Here is a 27931-nt window from a genome sequence, read left to right as displayed (position 1 = left end):
TTCGTATACTCACCCGGCTTCAATCTTCCGGCCTTGCAAGGAGGACGGCGGCGCGGCTCTGGGACGAACGGCAAGGGTGAGACCTGCGTTCCGATCCCTCTGGAGCTAATGGTGTCTAGTAGGCTAAGAAGCAGAGCCTAACACTGAAGTAGGTCTGCTTCTCTCTCCTCAGTCCCACGGCGCATGGAGCCTGTTGCCAGCAGGACTCCCTGAAAATAAAATACCTAACAAAATTCTTTATTACAGAGAAACTCAGGAGAGCTCCCCTGAAAGCACCCAGTCTCCTCTGGGCACAGGATCTAACGGAGGTCTGGAGGAGGGGCATAGAGGGAGGAGCCAGTGCACACCCATTCTAAAGTTTCTTTATAGTGCCCATGTCTCCTGCGGAGCCCGTCTATTCCCCATGGTCCTTACGGAGTCCCCAGCATCCTCTAGGACGTAAGAGAAAATCCTTTCTCTGACGTCCTAAGTGGATGCTGGGACTCCGTAAGGACCATGGGGAATAGCGGCTCCGCAGGAGACTGGGCACAACTAAAGAAAGCTTTAGGACTACCTGGTGTGCACTGGCTCCTCCCACTATGACCCTCCTCCAGACCTCTGTTAGAATCTTGTGCCCGGCTGAGCTGGATGCACACTAGGGGCTCTCCTGAGCTCCTAGAAAGAAAGTATATTTTAGGTTTTTATTTTACAGTGAGATCTGCTGGCAACAGACTCACTGCAGCGAGGGACTAAGGGGAGAAGAAGCGAACCTACCTAACTGGTAGTAGCTTGGGCTTCTTAGGCTACTGGACACCATTAGCTCCAGAGGGATCAACCACAGGACCCGACCTCGATGTTCGGTCCCGGAGCCGCGCCGCCGGCCCCCTTACAGAGCCAGAAGCAAGAAGTGTTCCGGAAAATAGGCGGCAGAAGACTTCTGTCTTCAACAAGGTAGCGCACAGCACTGCAGCTGTGCGCCATTGCTCCTCATGCACACCTCACACTCTGGTCACTGATGGGTGCAGGGCGCTGGGGGGGGGGCGCCCTGAGGGCAATATAAACACCTTGGCTGGCAAATCATCACAATATATAGTCCCAGGGCTATATATGTGATAAATTACCCCTGCCAGAATCCATGAAAAAAGCGGGAGAAAAGTCTGCAGAAAAAGGGGCGGGGCTATCTCCCTCAGCACACTGGCACCATTTTTTCTTCACAGTGCAGCTGGAAGACAGCTCCCCAGGCTCTCCCCTGTAGTTTTCAGGCTCAAAGGGTTAAAAAGAGAGGGGGGGCACCAAATTTAGGCGCAATATGTGTATACAAGCAGCTATTGGGGGAAAAATCACTCAGTTATAGTGTTAATCCCTGCATTATATAGCGCTCTGGTGTGTGCTGGCATACTCTCTCTCTGTCTCCCCAAAGGACTTTGTGGGGTCCTGTCCTCAGTCAGAGCATTCCCTGTGTGTGTGCGGTGTGTCGGTACGGCTGTGTCGACATGTTGGATGAGGAAGGTTACGTGGAGGCGGAGCAGAGGCCGATAAATGGGATGTCGCCCCCTGTGGGGCCGACACCAGAGTGGATGGATAGGTGGAAGGTATTAACCGACAATGTCAACTCCTTACATAAAAGGCTGGATGACGTAACAGCTGTGGGACAGCCGGCTTCTCAGCCCGCGCCTGCCCAGGCGTCTCAAAGGCCATCAGGGGCTCAAAAAACACCCGTTACCTCAGATGGCAGACACAGATGTCGACACGGAGTCTGACTCCAGTGTCGACGAGGTTGAGACATATACACAATCCACTAGGAACATCCGTTGCATGATCTCGGCAATGAAAAATGTGTTACACATTTCTGACATTAACCCAAGTACCACATAAAAGGGGTTTTATGTTTGGGGAGAAAAAGCAGCCAGTGTTTTGTTCCCCCATCAGATGAGTGAATGAAGTGTGTAAAGAAGCGTGGGTTCCCCCGATAAGAACCTGGTAATTTCTAAAAAGTTACTGCTGGCGTACCCTTTCCCGCCAGAGGATAGGTCACGTTGGGAGATATCCCCTAGGGTGGATAAGGCGCTCACACGTTTGTCAAAAAAGGTGGCACTGCCGTCTTAGGATACGGCCACTTTGAAGGAGCCTGCTGATAAAAAGCAGGAGGCTATCCTGAAGTCTGTATATACACACTCAGGTACTATACTGAGACCTGCAATTGCCTCAGCATGGATAGTGCTGCTGCAGCGTGGTCTGATACCCTGTCAGATAAAATACCCTAGACAGGGATAATATTTTGCTAACATAGAGCATTTTAAAGACGTAGTCTTATATATGAGGGATGCACAGAGGGATATTTGCCGGCTGGCATCCAGAATTAATGCAATGTCCATTCTGCCAGGAGGGTATTAGAGACCCGGCAGTGGACAGGTGATGCTGACTTTAAAAGGCACATGGAGATTCTGCCTTATAAGGGTGAGGAATTGTTTGGGGATGGTCTCTGGGACCTCGTATCCACAGCAACAGCTGGGAAGAAAAAAATGTTTACCTTCAGGTACAGTCCTTTCGGCTTCAGAAAAGCAAGCGGGTCTAAGGCGCTTCCTTTCTGCACAGAGACAAGGGAAGAAGGAAAAAGCTGCACCAGACAGCCAGTTCCCAGGATCAAAAATCTTCCCCCCGCTTCCTCTGAGTCCACTGCATGACGCTGGGGCTCCACAGGTGGAGACAGGTGCGGTGGGGGCGTGTCTCGGGAACTTCAGGGACCAGTGGGCTTGCCCACAGGTGGATCCCTAGGTTCTGCAAGTAGTATCACAGGGATACAAGCTGGAGTTCGAGGCGACTCCCCCTCGCCGTTACCTCACATCAGCCTTGCCTGCTGCCCTCGGAGAAAGGGAGGTAGTACTGGCGGCAATTCACAAGCTGTACTTCCAGCAGGTGAAATCAAGGTACCCCTCCTTCGGTTCGGTGAGACCCATTCTAAATTTGAAATCCTTGAACACTTATATACGAAGGTTCAAGTTCAAAATTGAATCGCTCAGGGCGGTTATTGCAAGCCTGGACGAAGGGGATTACATGGTATCACTGGACATCAAGGATGCTTACCTGCATGTCCCCATTTACCCTCCTCACAAGGAGTACCTCAAAATTGTGGTACAGGACTGTCATTACCAATTCCAGACGTTACCGTTGGTCTGTCCCCGGCACCGAGGGTATTTACCAAGGTAATGGCCGAAATGATGATACTCCTTCGAAAAAAGGGAGTTATAATTATCCCGTACTTGGACGATCTCCTTATAAAGGCGAGGTCCAGGGAGCAGTTGTTGGTCGGGGTAGCACTATCTCGTGAAGTGCTACAACAGCACGGCTGGATTCTGATTATTCCAAAGTCGCAGCTGGTTCCTACGACGCGTCTACTGTTCCTGGGTATGGTTCTGGACACAGAACAGGAAAAAGTGTTTCTCCCGGAGGAGAAGGCCAAGGAGTTGTCATCTCTAGTCAGAGACCTCCTAAAACAAATACAGGTGTCGGTGCATCAATGCACGCGAGTCCTGGGAAAGATGGTAGCTTCTTACGAAGAAATTCCATTCGGCAGGTTCCATGCAAGGATCTTCCAGTGGTATCTGTTGGACAAGTGGTCCGGGTCGCATCTTCAGATGCATCGGCTGACAACCCTGTCTCCAAGGGCCAGGGTGTCGCTGTTGTGGTGGCTGCAGAGTGCTCATCTTCTAGAGGGCCGCAGATTCGGCATACAGGACTGGGTCCTGGTGACCACGGATGCCAGCTTTCGAGGCTGTGGGGGCAGTCACACAGGGAAGAAACTTCCAAAGACTATAGACAAGTCAGGAGACTTCCCTACACAAAAATATTCTGGAACTAAGGGCCATTTACAATGCCCTAGGTCAGGCTAGACCCTGCTTCAACACCGGCCGGTGCTGATCCAGTCAGACAACATCACGGCGGTCGCTCATGTAAACCGACAGGGCGGCACAAGAAGCAGGATGGCGATGGCAGAAGCCACAAGGATTCTCCGATGGGCGTAAAATCATGTGTTAGCACTGTCAGCAGTGTTCATTCCCAGAGTGGATAACTGGGATGCAGACTTTCTCAGCAAACACGACCTCCACCCGGGAGAGTGGGGACTTCATCCAGAAGTCTTCCAAATGATTGTACACCGTTGGGAAAGGCCACAGGTGGACATGATGGCGTCCCGCTTCAACAAAAAGCTAAAAAGATATTGCGCCAGGTCAAGGGACCCTCAGGCGATAGCTGTGGACGCTCTGGTAACACCGTGGGGGTACCAGTCGGTGTATGTGTTCCCTTCTCTGCCTCTCATACCCAGGGTAATGAGAATAATAAGAAGGAGAGGAGTAAGAACTATACTCATTGTTCCGGATTGGCCAAGAAGCTTGGTACCCAGAACTCCAAAAAATGATCTCAGAGGACCCATGGCCTCTGCCGCTCAGACAGGACCTGCTGCAGCAGGGGGCCTGTCTGTTCCAAGACGTTCCGCGGCTGCGTTTGACGGCATGGCGGTTGAACGCCGGATCCTGAAGGAAAAGGGCATTCCGGAGGAAGTTATTCCTATGCTAATTAAAGCTAGGAAAGAAGTGAACGCAAACCATTATCACCGCATATGGCGGAAATATGTTGCGTGCTGTGAGGCCAGGAAGGCCCCAACGGAGGAATTTCAGCTAGGTCAATTTCTGCACTTCCTACAGTCAGGGGTGACTATGGGCCTAAAATTGGGTTCCATTAAGGTCCAGATTTCGGCTCTATCGATTTTCTTCAAAAATAGAACTGACTTCACTGCCTGAAGTTCAGACTTTTGTTAAGGGAGTGCTGCATAGTCAGCCCCCGTTTGTGCCTCCAGTGGCACCGTGGGATCTCAACGTGGTGTTGGATTTCCTGAAGTCGCATTGGGTTGAGCCACTTAAATCCGTGGAGCTAAAATACCTCACGTGGAAAGTGGTCATGCTGTTGGCCTTGGCGTCGGCCAGGCGTGTATCAGAATTAGCGGCTTTATCATGCAAAAGCCCTTATCTAATTTTTTTATATGGATAGGGCGGAATTGAGGACTCGTTCCCAATTCCTTCCTAAGGTGGTATCAGTTTTTCATGTGAACCAACCTATTGTGGTGCCAGGACGGCTGGAGTCAGGAAAACTGACTCGCTATTTATCCTGTATGCACCCGACAAGCTGGGTGCTCCTGCTTCTAAGCAGACTATTGCTCGCTGGATCTGTAGCACGATTCAACTTGCACATTCTGCGGCTGGACTGCCGCACCCTAAATCTGTAAAAGCCCATTCCACGAGGAAAGTGGGCTCTTCTTGGGCGGCTGCCCGAGGGGTCTCGGCTTTACAAATTTGCCGAGCTGTTACTTGGTCGGGTTCAAACACTTTTGCAAGAGTCTACAAGTTTGATACCCTGGCTGAGGAGGACCTAGAGTTTGCTCATTCGGTGCTGCAGAGTCATCCGCAGTCTCCCGCCCGTTTGGGAGCTTTGGTATAATCCCCATGGTCCTTACGGAGTCCCAGCATCCACTTAGGACGTCAGAGAAAATAAGATTTTACTCACCGGTAAATCTATTTCTCGTAGTCCGTAGTGGATGCTGGGCGCCCATCCCAAGTGCGGATTGTCTGCAATACTTGTATATAGTTATTGCCTAACTAAAGGGTTATTGTTGAGCCATCTGTTGAGAGGCTCAGTTATATTTCATACTGTTAACTGGGTATAGTATCACGTGTTATACGGTGTGATTGGTGTGGCTGGTATGAGTCTTACCCGGGATTCAAAATCCTTCCTATTTGTGTCAGCTCTTCCGGGCACAGTATTCTAACTGAGGTCTGGAGGAGGGTCATAGTGGGAGGAGCCAGTGCACACCAGGTAGTCCTAAAGCTTTCTTTAGTTGTGCCCAGTCTCCTGCGGAGCCGCTATTCCCCATGGTCCTTACGAAGTCCCAGCATCCACTACGGACTACGAGAAATAGATTTACCGGTGAGTAAAATCTTATTATTTGCATATGCTACTATTCACGTTTCTTGGGTATTTGTCTGCACTATCCTCCTATTTACTATAATGCGACTGCATTGTGTACTGTTATTTTATAGTTTGCGAGCACCTCCCGTTTCAATAGCCTCCTCTTAGCCAGGTAGGACAAGGGAAGAGAGTCACAACTCGATGTGCATATGCGGCAGACTCTGAAATGGTCAAAAAGATGCAAATGAGTTTGCAATCGCATACTGCGACTCCAAATGCAACTGGCTCTACGTAAGGACATATACTGTAAGTTTAAGCAGTCTTCATTGTTATGTAGTCTGGCAAAACATGTGGGCAATAACTAAATACAAGATATCAGGAATGATCACATTTAACCACTTGCCTGGTCGCATCAGATGCGACCATGCCTGCAAGTGCTTTATCTGACCTGGTCGCATAGGATGCGACCAGTCAGATAAACTGTGTTAGCAGCGGCAGAGAAGAGAAACTTCCCTCCGCTGCTGCGGTCTTCTGCCTTCCAGCACCCAGTCCCCACTGTTGCTGATCGGTCAACACGGCAGGATCCCTCACCCCCAGAGGCTACAGACAACAGCAGCCGCTGGTAAGTGTAATCATCGCCCCCAAGCCACCCCCAGACCTGCCCTGTGTACCTGGCAGCTGTCTGGGCTCTAAAAACTAGTCGCAATGTTACCGATGTTCGTGATGTACACGATCAATGTTTTGATGTTTGCAAAAAAAATAATGCAAAAAAAAAAAGGAAAAAAGATTTTTGGGTGTTTTTTTTTTTTTACCAAAATCATTTTGGATAGGGTTAAATTCATGTTCTTCACCTAATTCACTCATTAAAAAAATAAGAATTTACTTACCGATAATTCTATTTCTCATAGTCCGTAGTGGATGCTGGGGACTCCGTAAGGACCATGGGGAATAGCGGCTCCGCAGGAGACTGGGCACATCTAAAGAAAGCTTTAGGACTAACTGGTGTGCACTGGCTCCTCCCCCTATGACCCTCCTCCAAGCCTCAGTTAGGATACTGTGCCCGGACGAGCGTACACAATAAGGAAGGATTTTGAATCCCGGGTAAGACTCATACCAGCCACACCAATCACACCGTATAACATGTGATCTGAACCCAGTTAACAGTATGATAACAGAGGAGCCTCTGAAAAGATGGCTCCCAACAATAATAACCCGATTTTTGTTTAACAATAACTATGTACAAGTATTGCAGACAATCCGCACTTGGGATGGGCGCCCAGCATCCACTACGGACTATGAGAAATAGAATTATCGGTAAGTAAATTCTTATTTTCTCTAACGTCCTAAGTGGATGCTGGGGACTCCGTAAGGACCATGGGGATTATACCAAAGCTCCCAAACGGGCGGGAGAGTGCGGATGACTCTGCAGCACCGAATGAGAGAACTCAAGGTCCTCCTCAGCCAGGGTATCAAATTTGTAGAATTTTACAAACGTGTTTGCCCCTGACCAAGTAGCTGCTCGGCAAAGTTGTAAAGCCGAGACCCCTCGGGCAGCCGCCCAAGATGAGCCCACTTTCCTTGTGGAACGGGCTTTTACAGATTTTAGCTGTGGCAGGCCTGCCACAGAATGTGCAAGCTGAATTGTACTACAAATCCAACGAGCAATAGTCTGCTTAGAAGCAGGAGCACCCAGCTTGTTGGGTGCATACAGGATAAACAGCGAGTCAGATTTCCTGACTCCAGCCGTCCTGGAAACATATTTTCAGGGCCCTGACAACATCCAGCAACTTGGATTCCTCCAAGTCCCTAGTAGCCGCAGGCACCACAATAGGTTGGTTCAGGTGAAAACGCTAGAACCACCTTAGGGAGAAACTGAGGACGAGTCCTCAATTCCGCCCTGTCCGAATGGAAAATCAGATAAGGGCTTTTACAGGATAAAGCCGCCAATTCTGACCCGCGCCTGGCCCAGGCCAGGGCCAACAGCATGACCACTTTCCATGTGAGATATTTTAACTCCACAGATTTAAGTGGTTCAAACCAATGTGACTTTTGGAACCCAAACTACATTGAGATCCCAATTTTGCCACTGGAGGCACAAAAGGAGGCTGTATATGCAGTACCCCTTTTACAAACGTCTAAACTTCAGGGACTGAAGCTAGTTCTTTTTTGGAAGAAAATTGACAGGGCCGAAATCTGAACCTTAATGGACCCCAATTTCAGGCCCATAGACACTCCTGTTTGCAGGAAATGTAGGAATCGACCCAGCTGAATTTCCTCCGTCGGGCCTTACTGGCCTCGCACTACGCAACATATTTTCGCCAATTGTGGTGATAATGTTTTTGCGGTTACATCCTTCCTGGCTTTTGATCAGGATAGGGATGACTTCATCCGGAATGCCTTTTTTCTTCAGGATCCGGTGTTCAACCGCCATGCCGTCAAACGCAGCCGCGGTAAGTCTTGGAACAGACAGGGTCCTTGCTGGAGCAGGTCCCTTCTTAGAGGTAGAGGCCACGGATCCTCCGTGAGCATCTCTTGAAGTTCCGGTTACCAAGTCCTTCTTGGCCAATCCGGAGCCACGAATATAGTGCTTTCTCCTCTCCATCTTATCAATCTCAGTACCTTGGGTATGAGAGGCAGAGGAGGGAACACATACACTGACTGGTACACCCACGGTGTTACCAGAGCGTCTACAACTATTGCCTGAGGGTCTCTTGACCTGGCGCAATACCTGTCGAGTTTTTTTAATCATGTGGACGACTTCTGGGTGAAGTCCCCACTCTCCCGGGTGGAGGTCGTGCTGAGGAAGTCTGCTTCCCGTTGTCCACTCCCGGAATGAATACTGTTGACAGTTCTATCACATGATTTTCCGCCCAGCGAAGAATCCTTGCAGCTTCTGCCATTGCCCTCCTGCTTCTTGTGCCACCCTGTCTGTTTACGTGGGTGACTGCCATGATGTTGTCCGACTGGATCAACACCGGCTTACCTTGAAGCAGAGGTCTTGCTTAGCTTAGAGCATTGTAAATGGCCCTTAGCTTCAGGATATTTATGTGATGTATCCAGGCTTGACCCTAAGCCCTGGATATTCCTTCCCTGTGTGACTGCTCCCCAGCCTCGCAGGCTGGCATCCGTGGTCACCAGGACCCAGTCCTGAATGCCGAATCTGCGGCCCTCTAGAAGATGAGCACTCTGCAACCACCACAGGATGGATACCCTTGTCCTTGGTGACAGGGTTATCCGCTGATGCATCTGAAAATGCGACCCGGACCATTTGTCCAGTAGGTTCCACTGGAAAGTTCGTGCGTGGAATCTAACGAATGGGATTGCTTCGTAGGAAGCCACCATTTTTACCCAGAACCCTTGTGCATTGATGCACTGAGACTTGGCTCGGTTTTAGGAGGTTCCTGACTAGCTCGGATAACTCCCTGGCTTTCTCTTCAGGGAGAAACACCTTTTTCCTGGACTGTGTCCAGGATCATCCCTAGGAAACAGAAGACAAGTCGTCGGAACCAGCTGCGATTTTGGAATATTGAGAATCCAATCGTGCTGCCGCAACACTACCTGAGATAGTGCTACACCGACCTCCAACTGTTTCCTGGATCTTACCCTTATCAGGGAATCGTCCAAGTAAGGGATAACTAAAATTCCCTTCCTTCGAAGGGATATCATTTCGGCCATTACCTTGGTAAAGGCCCGGGGTGCCGTGGACCATCCCTACGGCAGCGTCTGAACTGATAGTGACAGTTCTGTACCATAACCTGAGGTACCCTTGGTGAGAAGGGTAAATTTTGACATGAAGGTAAACATCCTTGATGTCCCGAGACATCATGTAGTCCCCTTCTTCCAGGTTCGCAATCACAGCTCTGAGTGACTCAATCTTGAATTTGAACCGCTGTATGTAAGTGTTCAAAGATTTTAGATTTAGAATCGGTCTCACCGATCCGTCTGGCTTCGGTACCACAATAGTGTGGAATAATACCCCGTTCCCTGTTGCAGGAGGGGTACCTTGATTATCACCTGCTGGGAATACAGCTTGTGAATGGCTTCCAAAACTGCCTCCCTGTCAGAGGGAGACGTCGGTAAAGCCGACTTTTGGAAACGGCGAGGGGGAGACGTCTCGAATTCCAATATGTACCCCTGAGATATTACCTGAAGGATCCAGGGGTCTACTTGCGAGTGAGCCCACTGCGCACTGAAATTCATTGAGAACGGGCCCCCACCGTGCCTGAGCTTGTAAAGCCCTAGCGTCATACTGAGGGCTTGGCAGAGGCGGGAAAGGGTTTCTGTTCCTGGGAACTGGCTAATCTCTGCAGCCTTTTTCCTCTCCCTCTGTCACGAGCAGAAAAGAGGAAACTTTTTGTCCGCTTGCCAACAAAGGACTGCGCCTGATAATACGGCGTCTTATTTTGAGAGGCGACCTGGGGTACAAACGTGGATTTCCCAGTTGTTGCCGTGGCCACCAGGTCTAAAAGACCGACCCCAAATGTCCCCTTTCAAAGGCAATACTTCCAAATGCCGTTTGGAATCCGCATCACCTGACCATTTTACTGGTAGAATTGGACAACGCACTTATACTTGATGCCAGTCGGCAAATATTCCGCTGTGCATCATGCATATATAGAAATGCATCTTTTAAATGCTCTATAGGCAATAATATACTATCCTTATCTAGGATATCAATATTTCCAGTCAGGGAATCCGACCATGCCAACCCAGCACTGCACCTCCAGGCTGAGGCGATTGCTGGTCGCAGTATAACACCAGTATGTGTGTAAATACATTTTTTGGATACCCTCCTGCTTTCTATCAGCAGGATCCTTAAGGGCGGCCATCTCATGAGAGGGTAGAGCCCTTGTTCTTACAAGCGTGTGAGCGCCTTATCCCCCCTAGGGGGTGTTTCCCAACGCACCCTAACCTCTGGCGGGAAAGGGTATACAGCCAATACTTTTTAAGATTATCAATTGTTATCGGGGGGAAACCCACGCATCATCACACACCTCATTTTATTTCTCAGATTCAGGAAAACTACAGGTAGTTTTTCCCTCACCAAACATAATACCCCTTTTTGGTGGTACTCGTATTATCAGAAATGTATAAAACATTTTCCATTGTCTCAATCATGTAACGTGTGGCCCTACTGGAAATCACGGTTGTCTCTTCACCGTCGACACAGGAGTCAGTATCCGTGTCAGCGTCTGTATCTGCCATCTGAGGTAACAGGCGCTTTAGAGCCCCTGACGGCCTATGAGACGTCTGGACAGGCACAAGCTGAGTAGCCGGCTGTCTCATGTCAACCACTGTTTTTTTTATATAGAGCTGACACTGTCACGTAATTTTCAACAGTACATCCACTCAGGTGTCGACCCCCTAGGGGGTGACATCACTGTTACAGACACTCTGCTCCGTCTCCACATCATTTTTCTCCTCATACATGTTGACACAAACGTACCGACACACAGCACACACACAGGGAATGCTCTGATAGAGGACAGGACCCCACTAGCCCTTTGGGGAGACAGAGGGAGAGTTTGCCAGCACACACCAGAGCGCTATATATATACACAGGGATAACCTTATATAAGTGTTTTTCCCCTTATAGCTGCTGTATTGTTAATACTGCGCCTAATTAGTGTCCCCCTCTCTTTTTTAACCCTTTCTGTAGTGTAGTGACTGCAGGGGAGAGCCAGGGGAGCTTCCCTCCAACTGAGCTGTGAGGGAAAATGGAGCCAGTGTGCTGAGGAGATAGGCTCCGCCCCTTTTCGGCGGCCTTATCTCCCGGTTTTTTGTACATTCTGGCAGGGGTTAAATGCATCCATATAGCCCAGGAGCTATATGTGATGTATTTTTTGCCATGTAAGGTATTTTAATCGTGTTTTATTGCGTCTCAGGGCGCCCCCCCCAGCGCCCTGCACCCTCAGTGACCGGAGTATGAAGTGTGCTGAGAGCAATGGCGCACAGCTGCAGTGCTGTGCGCTACCTTATTGAAGACAGGAACGTCTTCTGCCGCCGCTTTTTCCGGACCTCTTCACTCTTCTGGCTCTGTAAGGGGGCCGGCGGCGCGGCTCTGGGACCCATCCATGGCTGGGCCTGTGATCGTCCCTCTGGAGCTAATGTCCAGTAGCCAAGAAGCCCAATCCACTCTGCACGCAGGTGAGTTCGCTTCTTCTCCCCTTAGTCCCTCGATGCAGTGAGCCTGTTGCCAGCAGGTCTCACTGAAAATAACAAACCTAAACTAAAACTTTCACTAAGAAGCTCAGGAGAGCCCCTAGTGTGCACCCTTCTCGTCGGGCACAGAAATCTAACTGAGGCTTGGAGGAGGGTCATAGGGGGAGGAGCCAGTGCACACCAGTTAGTCCTAAAGCTTTCTTTAGATGTGCCCAGTCTCCTGCGGAGCCGCTATTCCCCATGGTCCTTACGGAGTCCCCAGCATCCACTTAGGACGTTAGAGAAAAACAATTTATGAGCGGTTTTTACATATCAACAACCCATTTAGGGCTTCTGTTCTAAAGCTCCACTGATAATCTTTAGCTGCCGTCAGTGTTAAAGATTCCTCCTTGGTCCACCGACCCTGCAAGGAGTGCTGCTCCAGCACCGCGCCCCAACCTCTTAGACTGGCATCTGTTGTCAACAGGACCCAGTTGGATATCCAGAAGGGATGGCCCCTGCACAATTGTTGGTCCTGGAGCCACCAGAGCAGCGACAGACAGACCTCCGGAGTCAATGAGATAATTTAAGACCTGATCCGATGAGGCAGGCCGTCCCACTTGGCTAGAATCAGCTTCTGGAGGGGGCGAGAATGGAATTGAGCATACTCCACCATGTCGAATGCTGACACCATGAGGACCAGCACCTGCATCGCCGAATGTATCGACACTTACGAATGTATCGACACCGAGGCAACAACAGATTCAAAGCTTTGACTGTTCCCAGAATGCACAGCGCCACCTCCTATATCACTACGCCTCCCAGCACAGGAGCTCAGTTTTAGTTAACCAGCCCAATGCAGTAGCAGGAAAAGAGACGACAACGGTTAGTAGCCACATACACCACACTCTCACGAGAAGAGATGTGTCAGCGGTTAATGCCATATCAACCCAAAGAAGCTAAGTGCGTCAGGGTGGGCGCCTTGTGGAGCCCAGTGTACCTCGCAGAACAAGGGTAAGTTCTTACCATAAAACTCGTTTTCTGCTGCGGGGTACACTGGGCTCCACAAGTCTGGACAATGTGGATGTCCTAAAGCAGTTCCTTATGGGAGGGGACGCACTGTAGCGGGCACAAGAACCCGGCGTCCAAAGGAAGTGTCCTGGGAAACGGCAGTATCGAAGGCATAGAACCTTATGAACGTGTTCCCGGAGGACCACGTAGCCGCCTTGCACAATTGATCAAGGGTCGCACCACGGTGGGCTGCCCAAGAAGGTCCAACAGACCGAGTAGAATGGGCCGTAATGTGAGCAGGAGCTGACAGACCAGCCTTCACATAAGCATGTGCAATCACCATTCTAATCCATCTGGCCAGGGTCTGCTTGTGAGCAGGCCAGCCACGTATGTGAAATCCAAACAAAACGAGAATCAGATTTTCGAATAGAAGCAGTTCTCTTCACATAAATACGGAGAGCCCGTACCACATCCAAAGACCGCTCTTTGGGAGACAAATCAGGAGAAACAAAAGCTGGAACCACAATCTCCTGATTAAGGTGGAATGAAAAAACCACCTTAGGGAAATATCCGGGACAAGTCCTAAGAACCGCCCGGTCACGGTGAAAAATCAGATATGGGGAACTACAACACAAGGCACCCAGATCCGACACTCTTCTGGCAGAGGCAATAGCCAGCAAGAACACCACCTTAAGGGAAAGCCACTTAAGGTCAGCTGAACCAAGAGGTTCAAATGGAGGCTCCTGCAACGCCTCCAAAACCACCAAGTCCCAAGGAGCCACAGGCAGGACATAGGGAGGTTGGATACGCAACACACCCTGAGTGAAAGAATGAACATCAGGTAAAGTCACAATTTTTCTCTGAAACTACACCGACAAGGCAGAAATATGAACCTTGAGGGAGGCCAGACGCAGGCCTAAATCTAGGCCCTGCTGCAGAAAAGCCAAAAGTTTGGCTGTACTAAACTTGGAAGCGTCATAATTGTTAGATGCGCACCAAACAAAGTATGAAGAATGCCAGACCCTATGGTAAATCCGAGCAGAAGCCGGTTTCCGGGCCCGCAACATAGTTTTAATGACCTCTTCAGAAAAACCCTTAACCCTCAAGACGGAAGCTTCAAGAGCCACGCCGTCAAAGATAGCCGGGCTAGGTCCTGGTAGACACAAGGGTCCTGAACGAGGAGGTCTGGGCGTTGTGGAAGTAGAAGTGGATGCTCTGACGATAGGCCTTGCAGGTCTGAGAACCAGTGCCGTCTGGGCCACGCCGGAGCTATGAGAAGCAGATTTCCTTTTTCTTGCTTGAACTTCCGAATTACCCTGGGCAGGAGCGACACCGGAGGGAACACGTATGGCAGCCGAAACCTCCAAAGCACCGCCAGCGCATCCACGAATGCTGCTTGAGGATCCCTTGTCCTTGTTCCGAAGACCGGAACCTTGTGATTGTGTCGAGACGCCATCAGATCCACATCTGGAAGACCCCACCTTTCCACGAGGAGTTGAAACACTTCTGGATGGAGGCCCCACTCGCCGGCATGCACGTCCTGACGACTGAGAAAGTCCGCTTCTCAATTCAGGACTCTTGGAATGAATATTGCCGATATTGCCAGTAGATGGCGTTCTGCCCACTGTAGAATCCGTGAGGCTTCCTTCATTGCCAAATGGCTTCGAGTGCCGCCTTGATGATTTATGTAAGCCACTGTGGTGGCATTGTCCGATTGTAGTTGAACAGGAAGGTTCTGAATTAAATGCTGGGCCAGATTCAACGCATTGAAGACCGCCCGCAACTCCAGAATGTTGATCGAGAGGAGAGATTCCTCCTTGGTCCACCGACCCTGTAAGGAGTGCTGCTCCAGCACTGAGCCCCAACCTCTTAGACTGGCATCTGTCGTCAACAGGACCCAGTTGGATATCCAGAAGGGATGGCCCCTGCACAATTGTTGGTCCTGGAGCCACCAGAGCAGCGACATACGGACCTCCGGAGTCAATGAGATCATATGAGACCTGATCCGGTGAGGCAGGCCATCCCACTTAGCTAGAATCAGCTTCTGGAGGGGGTGAGAATGGAATTGAGCATACTCCACCATGTCGAATGCTGACACCATGAGGCCCAGCACCTGCATAGCCGAATGTATCGACACTTGCGGACGAGAAAGGAAGCAACGAATCCTGTCCTGAAGCTTCAGGACTTTTTCCTGAGACAAGAACAACCTCTGGTTGTGAATGTCTAACAGCGCTCCTAGGTGCACCATGCTCTGAGCAGGGACCAGGGAGGATTTATTCCAGTTCATGAGCCACCCGTGGGCTTTTAGAAACCGGACCGTCATATCCAGATGACACAGGAGAAGATCTGGGGAATTTGCCAGGATTAACAAGTCGTCCAGATACGGCAGTATCCTGACCCCTTGACGGCGGAGTACCACCGTCATATCTTTGGTGAAGACTCGCGGAGCCGTTGTTATACCAAAAAGGTAACGCCCGAAACTGGTAATGGATGTTGCCAATAGCAAACCTCAGGTATTGTTGATGTGACACTGCTATAGGAATATGCAGGTAAGCATCCTGTATGTCCAAGGAGACCATGTAGTCCCCAGGTTCCAAGGCCAGAACTATATAGAGCAAAGGGTTTCCATACGGAACTTGGAAATCTTCACAAACCTGTTCAATGCCTTGAGGTTGAAAATGGGCCGGGAGGACCCATTCGGTTTCGGGACTAGAAACAGCGGAGAATAGTACCCCCGGCCCCTCTGAGCAAGAAGCACCTGTACTACGACTCCTGTATCCAGGAGGGTCTGTACCACCGAGTGTAGAGTTTTTGCCTTTGTCCGGTCCAAAGGGACGTCTGTCTGGCAAAATCGATGAGGGGGTCGGTTTTTGAAGGCAATGGCGTAAACCTCGAGTGACGACTTCCCGTACCCAGGAATCTGAAGTGGTCTTAAACCATTCCTGGGTATACCCTAGAAGCCGGCCTCCCACCCTGGGATCTCCCAGGGGGAGGCCCGCCCCGTCATGCGGCAGGCTTATCGTCTTGGCAGCTGGCTGACGGGCAAGCCAGGCTCTTTTGTGCTTCAGCTTACCAGGTTTGGAAGTGCGGGCCTGCTTATTGTACGCCTGACCTTTTGCTTTACCTGAAGGACGAAAGGGTTGAAAGGACGTACCTTTAGCCTTCGACACAGAAGGAGCGGTATTAGGTAGACAGGCAGTTTTGGCAGTAGCCAAGTCAGCCACTATCTTATTTAAGTCCTCCCTAAACAGAATATCTCCCTTGAAAGGGAGTACCTCCAGGGTTTTCTAGAGTCCAGATCCACAGACCAGGATCTCAGCCACAATATCCGGCGAGCCTTGGCTGCCAGGATACTGGCATCAGAAGCCGCCTCTTTAATATATCGAGAAGCTGTGACAATATATGACAAGCATTGTCTAGCATGGTCAAAGGAGATTTCAGCTTCTAACTCCAAGGCCCATGCTTCAATAGCCTCAGCAGCTCATGAAGCTGCAATAGTAGGCCTTTGTGCAGCACCCGTGAAGGTGTAAATCGCTTTTAGACAACCCTCCACACGTTTATCAGTAGGCTCTTTCAGGGACGGTAGTGACAGGTAGAGCTGAGGAAACCACCATCCTAGCCACATGTGAGTCCACTGGAGGACGTGTTTCCCAATTCTTAGACAGCTCTGGCGCGAGGGGATAGTGAGCCAGCAACCTCTTTTGAGGCGCAAACTTCGTACCCGGGTTTTCCCAGGGTTCCGAACGTATATCCACTAGGTGATCAGAGTGAGGTAAAACCTGTTTAATAACCTTCTGATGCTTGAACCTATCTGGTTTCTTAGGAAGCACGGATGGCTCAGGATCATCCGTAATCTGCAGAATTAACTTAATAGCCTCCAAAAGGTCAGGAACATCCACATGTGAACTACCCTCCCCATCAGTCGTATCTGAGTCAGAACCTGTGGGGTCAGTGTAAGTGCCGTCCTCATCAGACGAGGTGTCAGTGACAGCAGTGGATTGTGAGGAGACGAGCGCTCGCTTAGAGGACCTCTTGGACTTAGGCGTGCGTTGGTCAGACTTTTTCGTAGTCAAGGACTTGTTCAACTTCTTTAATTGAGCAGATAAATCGTCCGCCCACGGCGGGTTAGCTGCAGGGCCCACATACGTTTGTACCGGCATTGGGGGTCCCATAGGGGGTGTTAGTTTATGAACTAGCGTATGCAGAAGCGTGGAAAAAGCGGACCACGGTGGGTCAGTATGTGCCTCCGTTGCTACAGTCCCACTGGGGGGCAAGGAGCCCCCAGAACCAGATCCCACAGCTGCTATATTCTCCTCATATGTGCCTGTGGCTTCAGCAACACAGCAGTGTGTTCCGCCCCAGAACCGTTACCCTCAGAAGCAGACATGATATAACTTGCAGTATGAGGTAACACAGTACAATTATCAGCAGCACAATATCCCAAACACAAACCCCTACGCAGTGTAGTCAGCACTAGCAGAGATAAAGGAGAGATATGGTGACCAAATCACAGAGAAAAATACGTAATACAGTATATCTTTGTGAAAATCCTATATTAGATAACGCCTGACGCACCAAGCCCCCTCAGGTTGTAGAATATAGGGATAGCAAGTTGAGTGAAAGACACGAGATGGACAACACTCAGCTATCAAATGCACACACAGAAGGTCACAGTTTGTACAATGCAGAGGTTATTACAGACAATAATATTGCACTGGACTAGCTTACACAGCTATATAACAGTAGATATAACAGTACACAGTAAGAACTGGATGTATATCACAGGGTAATTGTACTATAAACCCCTGACTAAATGCACTCTTTCTTAATTATCACTGTCTAAAAAGGCAGGTAGAAAACTTAACTGTCATGTAAAGGCACAGCGCTGACAACCAGGCGGGTTTACATAGGAGGATTTGCCCAAGCAGTCCCAGGAACTGAGGGATAATGGCGCCGCAGACACTGACTGGGAGTGAGGAAAAGACAGATATGCAGCTCCAGGGCGGGAACATTTGCGGGAAATGGCGCCCTGGGGCTGGGGGAGGGGCTTCAGGTCTAAGCCTTATCCCCCTTGCTGGCAAAACCACCGGGTACTGTGGGCGATATAAGAAGTGGTTTAGAGAGAAAACCCGACCTGCGCCCATGCCCTGGTGATCTAGTGGGATTGCCTGTACTTCCACAGTGTCCACCGCCAGCGCGCGCAGCCCGCCTCCCACTGACCGCGTTGGATCGCGATAAAAACCGGGTCCTGCGAGCGGGACCCACTTACCACCTCCAGAAGCGCGGCCACGCGATCCTGGAGAGCCCCAGCCGTGTGTGTCTAACATGAAGAAACCAGAGCCTCCACTGTAGGTACCCAGCAACCAGGGCTCGGAGTGTACAGCGCCGCTGGGGAGAGCTGGAGCTGCAGCAGTGAATGTCACAAAACATTTACCACCGCTGCTGCCCTTGAAGTCCTCATAAAAAGCTTTTCTCAGGGCTGCTTGGAGCAGCCCCTCTGTTAAGTGTCTGCTTACTGCAGCACCAACTGACAAACTGAGCTCCTGTGCTGGGAGGCGGGGTGATATAGGAGGCGGCGCTGTGCATTCTGGGAACAGTCAAAGCTTTGAGTCTGTTGCTGCTTCGGATCAAGATCCTACTCTACACCTCATTGTCCAGACTTGTGGAGCCCAGTGTACCCCGCAGCAGAAAGGCAGGTAGAATACTTAAGAATCATGTAAAGGCACAGCGCTGACAACCAGGCGGCTTAACATAGGAGGATTTGCCCAAGCAGTCCCAGGAACAGTGAGCTGAGGATTAATGGCGCCGCAGACACTGACTGGGAGCGAGGAAAAGACAGAGATGCAGCTCCAGGGCGGGAACACTTGTTAGAAATGGCGCCCTGGGGCTTCAGGTCTAAGCTTTATCCCCCTTGCTGGCAAAACTATCGGGTACTGTGGGCGATATTAAAATCGGTTTTGAGAGAAAACCTGACCTGCGCCCATGCCCTGGTGATCTAGTGGGATCGCCTGTACTGCCACAGTGTCCACCGCCAGCGCGCGCGGTCCGCCTCCCACTGACCGCGCCAGGACCCACTTACCACCTCCCGAAGCGCGGCCACGCGATCCTGGAGAGCCCCAGCCGTGTGTGCCTAACGTGAAGTAAACCGAAGCCTCCGCTGTAGGTACCTGGCAACCAGGGCTCGGGAGTGTACAGCGCCGCTGGGGAGAGCTGGAGCTGCAGCAGAGAATGTCACAATACATTTACCACCGCTGCTGCCCTGAAGTCTTCAATTTTTCTTCAGAAAAAAGCTTTTCTTAGGGCTGCAGCCCCTCTGTTAAGTGCCTGCTTACTGCAGCACCAACTTACAAAACTGAGCTCCTGTGCTGGGAGGCGGGGTGATATAGGAGGCGGCGCTGTGCATTCTGGGAACAGTCAAAGCTGTGAGTCTGTTGGTGCCTCGGATCAAGATCCTACTCTACACCCCATTGTCCAGACTTGTGGAGCCCAGTGTACCCCGCAGCAGAAATATATATATATATATATATATATATATATAGAAAGAGAGAGAATGAATTGTAATTGGACCTTGCACTTCAATATACTGTACAACCTCTATGCATTGACCGATCAGAGTGTAGCTACATTGTGCGTACAAACTATTGCACGCTCCCGCGGGTCACATGCGTCATCTTCCGGTAAGCCCTGTTGTAAGGCCAACCAGAAGATATCGCGTGCGACCCGGCGCAGTGTAATGAAGGACGGAACAAGATTTGTTTACTGCTCATTACATCGGTCTAGTGTATACCCGCAATCCGGCATGCGAAGGGAAATCGCCTCACCCATTGGCCTGATTGCTGGTCGTTTACATGTGTACCCACCCTAATATGGAGGAAAAGCCTTTGAAAGAGAAAGTTGGAAGTTGCCCATAGCAACCATCAGTTTCACACTGTCATTTCATAGATGGTGGTAGATAGATGTAACCTAGGTCAGTGAATTCAGAATGTAAGTTAGTAAGTTACTGTACCTCTGAATCTTCCAACTTGGTTTTTGGTTCCTCACTTTCCTTTGCTTCCATACAAAGAAAGAAACACAGTAATCAGTCTAGCAGCTGGGGAAGTAGAAGGACGCAGGTATTCACAGCTCCTAGATCTGCTTTGTGTGCAGAACCCTTTGGGGTCATTTCTAAAGATCTCACTTCACTGACCTTAAAAATGTTTAGATGGCTCCCAAATTTGTTTCACATCCTCTGATTATTTTGTCTAGATTAGCGCTCAAAATTAAATAATGTGAATATAAAACAGTTAAAATGTCACTTTTACCAACACTCTACATTGAAGGTATCCACTCAGATCTACACAGAGGCAGAACTCTGGGAGGCAACGGAGTCATCTGCCGCCGGGCTCCTGCTCTGAAGGGGGGCACCTCTCCTCCCATTCTGTGACACCATTCAATTAAGGGTGTAATTCCAAGTTGATCGCAGCAGGAATTTTTTTAGTAGTTGGGCAAAACCATGTGCACTGCAGGGAGAGGCAGATATAACATGTGCAGAGAGAGTTAGATTTGGGTGTGGTGTGTTCAATCTGCAATGTAATTTGCAGTGTAAAAATAAAGCAGCCAGTATTTACCCTGCACAGAAATAAAATAACCCACCCAAATCTAACTCTTTCTGCACATGTTATATCTGCCTCCCCTTCAGTGCACATGGTTTTGCCCAACTGCTAAAAAATTTGCTGCTGCGATCAACTTGAAATTACCCCCTAAGTTAATTGATAGCTGTCGCTGTCTTTTCAGTGGCCAACTTCCTCACTGGTCCCTGCACCTTACAAATCACACCCTCTTTATTATACTGAATATACTCATTTTACAAGTATCACACCCAGGATTAGAACCCATGACCTATTACACTGAAAGCAGACACCTTACTGATGAAGCTGTTTGCTCCTGTATAGGAAATATGAGAATTTTAACTATATGAAGACACTTCTCTGACAATTACACGTAACTTTATATAGTTAGAATTCTCATGCTTCCTCTACAGGAGCAAATAACTCCATCAGTAAAGTGTCTGCTGTCAGTGTAACAGGTCATGGGTTCTAATCCTGGGTATGACTGCTAAGAAATGTGTGATTTAAAATAAAAGACAATTAAATGTATAAATACAGTATATAAATTTTTTTCAGAACACTCCATATACACGCACGCACGCACACATATATTTATCTTAATATGGGAAATAGGGGGGCAGCAATATTTATCTTGCCTCCGGGCAACTGTGACGAACTTACACCACTGGATCTACAGACGTGTCCTGCTACAGCTTTGCTCCGTACAGCAGCGCTCTGTAGCGGGACCGCATGCAGGGTGTGCTTACCCGCAGCCGGCCCCATTACAATGCATGCGTATCGGGAGCGTGTGTATGCATGTGACCTGCTATGCTGAGACCTGTGTGCTGTGGTGCCACAGTGACACATCTGTATGGATTATTTAAATTCATCTTTGATTTTCTAATATTTATAATACTTGCATAGTGTTCTTTGTATACTTCTTAGTATATATTACAATAAAGCACGCATCTCCACTGAACAAACTACTGTCAGAAATATAAACATAAAAAGTCAAACTCCCATATATACACTATATATATATATATATATATATATATATATATATACACACACACACACAAACAGAAAGTTCAGCACTCACCATAGCAAGCTCACTTATCCTCACATCAATAAATAAATGATCAAATCATTTATTTAGTGATGTTGTGAGGATAAGTGAGCTTGCTATGGTGAGTGCTGAACTTTCTGTTTGTATATATTTGGGTTGGTGGCCGTGGGCTGCATGCACCCCACCCTATGAGCGGTGAGTGCAGATATTGCACCACGCTTCTGGGGTGGCGAGTGCTGTGGTTTTCTAGATTTGTTTGTGTGTATTATATATATATATATATATATATATAATAAGAATTTACTTACCGATAATTCTATTTCTCGTAGTCCGTAGTGGATACTGGGGACTCCGTAAGGACCATGGGGAATAGCGGCTCCGCAGGAGACTGGGCACATCTAAAGAAAGCTTTAGGACTATCAGGTGTGCACTGGCTCCTCCCCCTATGACCCTCCTCCAAGCCTCAGTTAGGATACTGTGCCCGGACGAGCGTACACAATAAGGAAGGATTTTGAATCCCGGGTAAGACTCATACCAGCCACACCAATCACACCGTACAACTTGTGATCTGAACCCAGTTAACAGCATGATAACAGAGGAGCCTCTAGAAAAGATGGCTCACTACAGCAATAACCCGATTTTTTGGTAACAATAACTATGTACCAGTATTGCAGACAATCCGCACTTGGGATGGGCGCCCAGCATCCACTACGGACTACGAGAAATAGAATTATCGGTAAGTAAATTCTTATTTTCTCTAACGTCCTAAGTGGATGCTGGGGACTCCGTAAGGACCATGGGGATTATACCAAAGCTCCCAAACGGGCGGGAGAGTGCGGATGACTCTGCAGCACCAAATGAGAGAACTCCAGGTCCTCCTCAGCCAGGGTATCAATTTTGTAGAATTTTACAAACGTATTTGCTCCTGACCAAGTAGCTGCTCGGCAAAGTTGTAAAGCCGAGACCCCTCGGGCAGCCGCCCAAGATGAGCCCCCTTCCTTGTGGAGTGGGCATTTACAGATTTTTGGCTGTGGCAGTCCTGCCACAGAATGTGCAAGCTGAATTGTACTACAAATCCAACGAGCAATAGTCTGCTTAGAAGCAGGAGCACCCAGCTTGTTGGGTGCATACAGGATAAACAGCGAGTCAGTTTTCCTGACTCCAGCCGTCCTGGAAACATATTTTCAGGGCCCTGACAACGTCTAGCAACTTGGAGTCCTCCAAGTCCCTAGTAGCCGCAGGCACCACAATAGGTTGGTTCAGGTGAAAACGCTGAAACCACCTTAGGGAGAAACTGAGGACGAGTCCTCAATTCCGCCCTGTCCGAATGGAAAATCAGATAAGGGCTTTTACAGGATAAAGCCACCAATTCTGACACGCGCCTGGCCCAGGCCAGGGCCAACAGCATGACCACTTTCCATGTGAGATATTTTAACTCCACAGATTTAAGTGGTTCAAACCAATGTGACTTTTGGAACCCAAACTACATTGAGATCCCAAATTGCCACTGGAGGCACAAAAGGAGGCTGTATATGCAGTACCCCTTTTACAAACGTCTAAACTTCAGGGACTGAAGCTAGTTCTTTTTGGAAGAAAATTGACAGGGCCGAAATTTGAACCTTAATGGACCCCAATTTCAGGCCCATAGACACTCCTGTTTGCAGGAAATGTAGGAATCGACCCAGTTGAATTTCCTCCGTCGGGCCTTACTGGCCTCGCACCACGCAACATATTTTCGCCAAATGCGGTGATAATGTTTTGCGGTTACATCCTTCCTGGCTTTGATCAGGATAGGGATGACTTCATCCGGAATGCCTTTTTTCCTTCAGGATCCGGCGTTCAAAACCGCCATGCCGTCAAACGCAGCCGCGGTAAGTCTTGGAACAGACAGGGTCCTTGCTGGAGCAGGTCCCTTCTTAGAGGTAGAGGCCACGGATCCTCCATGAGCATCTCTTGAAGTTCCGGTTACCAAGTCCTTCTTGGCCAATCCGGAGCCACGAATATAGTGCTTACTCCTCTCCATCTTATCAATCTCAGTACCTTGGGTATGAGAGGCAGAGGAGGGAACACATACACTGACTGGTACACCCACGGTGTTACCAGAGCGTCTACAGCTATTGCCTGAGGGTCCCTTGACCTGGCGCAATACCTGTCGAGTTTTTCCCAACGGTTTATAATCATGTGGAAGACTTCTGGGTGAAGTCCCCACTCTCCCGGGTGGAGGTCGTGCTGAGGAAGTCTGCTTCCCAGTTGTCCAGTCCCGGAATGAATACTGCTGACAGTGCTATCACAAGATTTTCCGCCCAGCGAAGAATCCTTGCAGGTTCTGCCATTGCCCTCCTGCTTCTTGTGTCACCCTGTCTGTTTACATGGGTGACTGCCGTGATGTTGTCCTACTGGATCAACACCGGCTGACCTTGAAGCAGAGGTCTTGCTAAGCTTAGAGCATTGTAAATGTCCCTTAGCTTCAGGATATTTATGTGAAGTGATGTCTCCAGGCTTGGCCATAAGCCCTGGATATTCCTTCCCTGTGTGACTGCTCTCCAGCCTCGCAGGCTGGCATCCGTGGTCACCAGGACCCAGTCCTGAATGCCGAATCTGCGGCCCTCTGGAAGATGAGCACTCTGCAACCACCACAGGAGGGACACCCTTGTCCTTGGTGACAGGGTTATCCGCTGATGCATCTGAAGATGCGACCCGGACCATTTGTCCAGCAGGTCCCACTGGAAAGTTCTTGCGTGGAATCTGTCGAATGGGATTGCTTCGTAGGAAGCCACCATTTTACCCAGAACCCTTGTGCACTGATGCACTGAGACTTGGCTCGGTTTTAGGAGGTTCCTGACTAGCTCGGATAACTCCCTGGCTTTCTCCTCCGGGAGAAACACCTTTTTCTGGACTGTGTCCAGGATCATCCCTAGGAACAGAAGACACGTCGTCGGAACCAGGTGCGATTTTGGAATATTGAAAATCCAATCGTGCTGCCGCAACACTACCTGAGATAGTGCTACACCGACCTCCAACTGTTCCCTGGATCTTACCCTTATCAGGGAATTGTCCAAGTAAGGGATAACTAAAATTCCCTTCCTTCGAAGGAATATCATCATTTCGGCAATTACCTTGGTAAAGACCCGGGGTGCCGTGGACCATCCATACGGCAGCGTCTGAACTGATAGTGACAGTTCTGTACCATAAACCTGAGGTACCCTTGGTGAGAAGGGTAAATTTGACATGAAGGTAAGCATCCTTGATGTCCCGAGACATCATGTAGTCCCCTTCTTCCAGGTTCGCAATCACTGCTCTGAGTGACTCAATCTTGAATTTGAACCTCTGTATGTAAGTGTTCAAAGATTTTAGATTTAGAATCGGTCTCACCGAGCTGTCCGGCTTCGGTACCACAACAGTGTGGAATAATACCCCGTTCCCTGTTGCAGGAGGGGTATCTTGATTATCACCTGCTGGGAATACAGCTTGTGAATGGCTTCCAAAACTGTCTCCCTGTCAGAAGGAGACATCGGTAAAGCCGACTTTAGGAAACGGCGAGGGGGAGACGTCTCGAATTCTAATTTGTACCCCCGAGATATCACCTGAAGGATCCAGGGGTCTACTTGCGAGTGAGCCCACTGCGCGCTAAAATTCATTGAGACAGGCCCCCCACCGTGCCTGATTCTGCTTGTAAAGCCCCCGCGTATACTGAGGGCTTGGCAGAGGCGGGAGAGGGTTTCTGTTCCTGGGAACTGGCTGATTTCTGCAGCCTTTTTTTTCTCCCTCTGTCACGGGGCAGAAATGAGGAACCTTTTTCCCGCTTGTCCACGAAAAGACTGCGCCTGATAATACGGCGTCTTCTCATGTTGAGAGGCGACCTGGGGTACAAACGTGGATTTCCCAGCTGTTGCCGTGGCCACCAGGTCTGAAAGACCGACCCCAAATAACTCCTCCCCTTAATAAAGCAATACTTCCAAATGCCGTTTGGAATACGCATCACCTAACCACTGACGTGTCCATAACCCTCTACTGGTAGAAATGGACAACGCACTTAGACTTGATGCCAGTCGGCAAATATTCCGCTGTGCATCACGCATATATAGAAATGCATCTTTTAAATGCTCTATAGGCAAAAATATACTGTCCCTATCTAGGGTATCAATCTTTTCAGTCAGGGAATCCGACCACGTCAACCCAGCACTGCACATCCAGGCTGAGGCGATTGCTGGTCGCAGTATAACACCAGTATGTGTGTAAATACCTTTTAGGATACCCTCCTGCTTTCTATCAGCAGGATCCTTAAGGGCGGCCATCTCAGGCGAGGGTAGAGCCCTTACAAGCGTGTGAGTGCTTTATCCACCCTAGGGGGTGTTTCCCAACGCACCCTAACCTCTGGCGGGAAAGGATATAATGCCAATAACATTTTAGAAATTATCAGTTGTTATCGGGGGAAACCCACGCATCATCACACACCTCATTTGATTTCTCAGATTCAGGAAAACTACAGGTAGTTTTTCCTCACCGAACATAATACCCCTTTTTGGTGGTACTCGTATTATCAGAAATGTGTAAAACATTTTTCATTGCCTCAATCATGTAACTTGTGGCCCTACTGGAAGTCACATTTGTCTCTTCACCGTCGACACTGGAGTCAGTATCCGTGTCGGCGTCTATATCTGCCATCTGAGGTAACGGGCGCTTTAGAGCCCCTGACGGCCTATGAGACGTCTGGACAGGCACAAGCTGAGTAGCCGGCTGTCTCATGTCAACCACTGTCTTTTATATAGAGCTGACACTGTCACGTAATTTCTTCCAACAGTTCATCCACTCAGGTGTCGACCCCCTAGGGGGTGACATCACTATTACAGGCAATCTGCTCCGTCTCCACATTATTTTTCTCCTCATACATGTCGACACAAAAGTACCGACATACAGCACACACACAGGGAATGCTCTGATAGAGGACAGGACCCCACTAGCCCTTTGGGGAGACAGAGGGAGAGTTTGCCAGCACACACCAGAGCGCTATATATATACAGGGATAACCTTATATAAGTGTTTTTCCCCTTATAGCTGCTGTATAGTTAATACTGCGCCTAATTAGTGCCCCCCTCTCTTTTTTAACCCTTTCTGTAGTGTAGTGACTGCAGGGGAGAGCCAGGGAGCTTCCCTCCAACGGAGCTGTGAGGGAAAATGGCGCCAGTGTGCTGAGGAGATAAGGCCGCCGATAAGGGGGCGGAGCCTATCTCCTGTTTTTCTATGTATTCTGGCAGGGGTTAAATGCATCCATATAGCCCAGGAGCTATATGTGATGCATTTTTTTGCCATCTAAGGTGTTTTTATTGCGTCTCAGGGCGTTCCCCCCCAGCGCCCTGCACCCTCAGTGACCGAAGTGTGAAGTGTGCTGAGAGCAATGGCGCACAGCTGCAGTGCTGTGCGCTACCTTGTTGAAGACAGGACGTCTTCTGTCGCCGATTTTCCGGACCTCTTCTGCCTTCTGGCTCTGTAAGGGGGCCGGCGGCGCGGCTCTGGGACCCATCCAAGCTGGGCCTGTGATCGTCCCTCTGGAGCTAATGTCCAGTAGCCTAAGAAGCCCAATCCACTCTGCACGCAGGTGAGTTCGCTTCTTCTCCCCTTAGTCCCTCGATGCAGTGAGCCTGTTGCCAGCAGGTCTCACTGAAAATAAAAAACCTAAACTAAAACTTTCACTAAGAAGCTCAGGAGAGCCCCTAGTGTGCACCCTTCTCGTTCGGGCACAGAGATCTAACTGAGGCTTGGAGGAGGGTCATAGGGGGAGGAGCCAGTGCACACCAGATAGTCCTAAAGCTTTCTTTAGATGTGCCCAGTCTCCTGCGGAGCCGCTATTCCCCATGGTCCTTACGGAGTCCCCAGCATCCACTTAGGACGTTAGAGAAAATAAGAATTTACTCACCGGTAATTCTATTTCTCGTAGTCCGTAGTGGATGCTGGGTACTCCGTAAGGACCATGGGGAATAGACGGGCTCCGCAGGAGACTGGGCACTCTTAAAAGAAAGATCAGGTACTATATCTGGTGTGCACTGGCTCCTCCCTCTATGCCCCTCCTCCAGACCTCAGTTAGGGAAACTGTGCCCGGAAGAGCTGACATTACTAGGAAAGGATTTGGAATCCAGGGTAAGACTCATACCAGCCACACCAATCACACCGTACAACTTGTGATAACTAT

At 49.4% G+C, this 27931-nt stretch overlaps 1 protein-coding gene and 1 long non-coding RNA gene across 4 annotated transcripts in view; one reads left to right on the top strand and one right to left on the bottom strand.

Annotated features, from left to right (window-relative positions):
- LOC135049790 (uncharacterized) overlaps positions 1-27931 on the top strand; it is a 216161-nt gene that overhangs the window by 7152 nt on the left and 181078 nt on the right. The gene's annotated exons all lie outside the window — the stretch shown is intronic.
- SIRT2 (sirtuin 2) overlaps positions 1-27931 on the bottom strand; it is a 156053-nt gene that overhangs the window by 117911 nt on the left and 10211 nt on the right. Inside the window, exon 2 of one of the 3 annotated variants that reach the window (XM_063955663.1) lies at positions 20096-20139. The exons of the other annotated variants lie outside the window; for them this stretch is intronic. Coding sequence (XP_063811733.1) covers positions 20096-20139 — 44 coding nt within the window. The remainder of the gene's footprint in view (positions 1-20095; positions 20140-27931) is intronic. 3 annotated transcript variants of the gene reach the window in all.

Source organism: Pseudophryne corroboree, chromosome 2 (assembly GCF_028390025.1).
Source record: "Pseudophryne corroboree isolate aPseCor3 chromosome 2, aPseCor3.hap2, whole genome shotgun sequence".
Lineage (NCBI taxonomy): Eukaryota > Metazoa > Chordata > Amphibia > Anura > Myobatrachidae > Pseudophryne > Pseudophryne corroboree.
The sequence above is the reverse complement of the archived record's forward strand: the minus strand, read 5'-3'. Positions and strand labels throughout refer to the sequence as shown.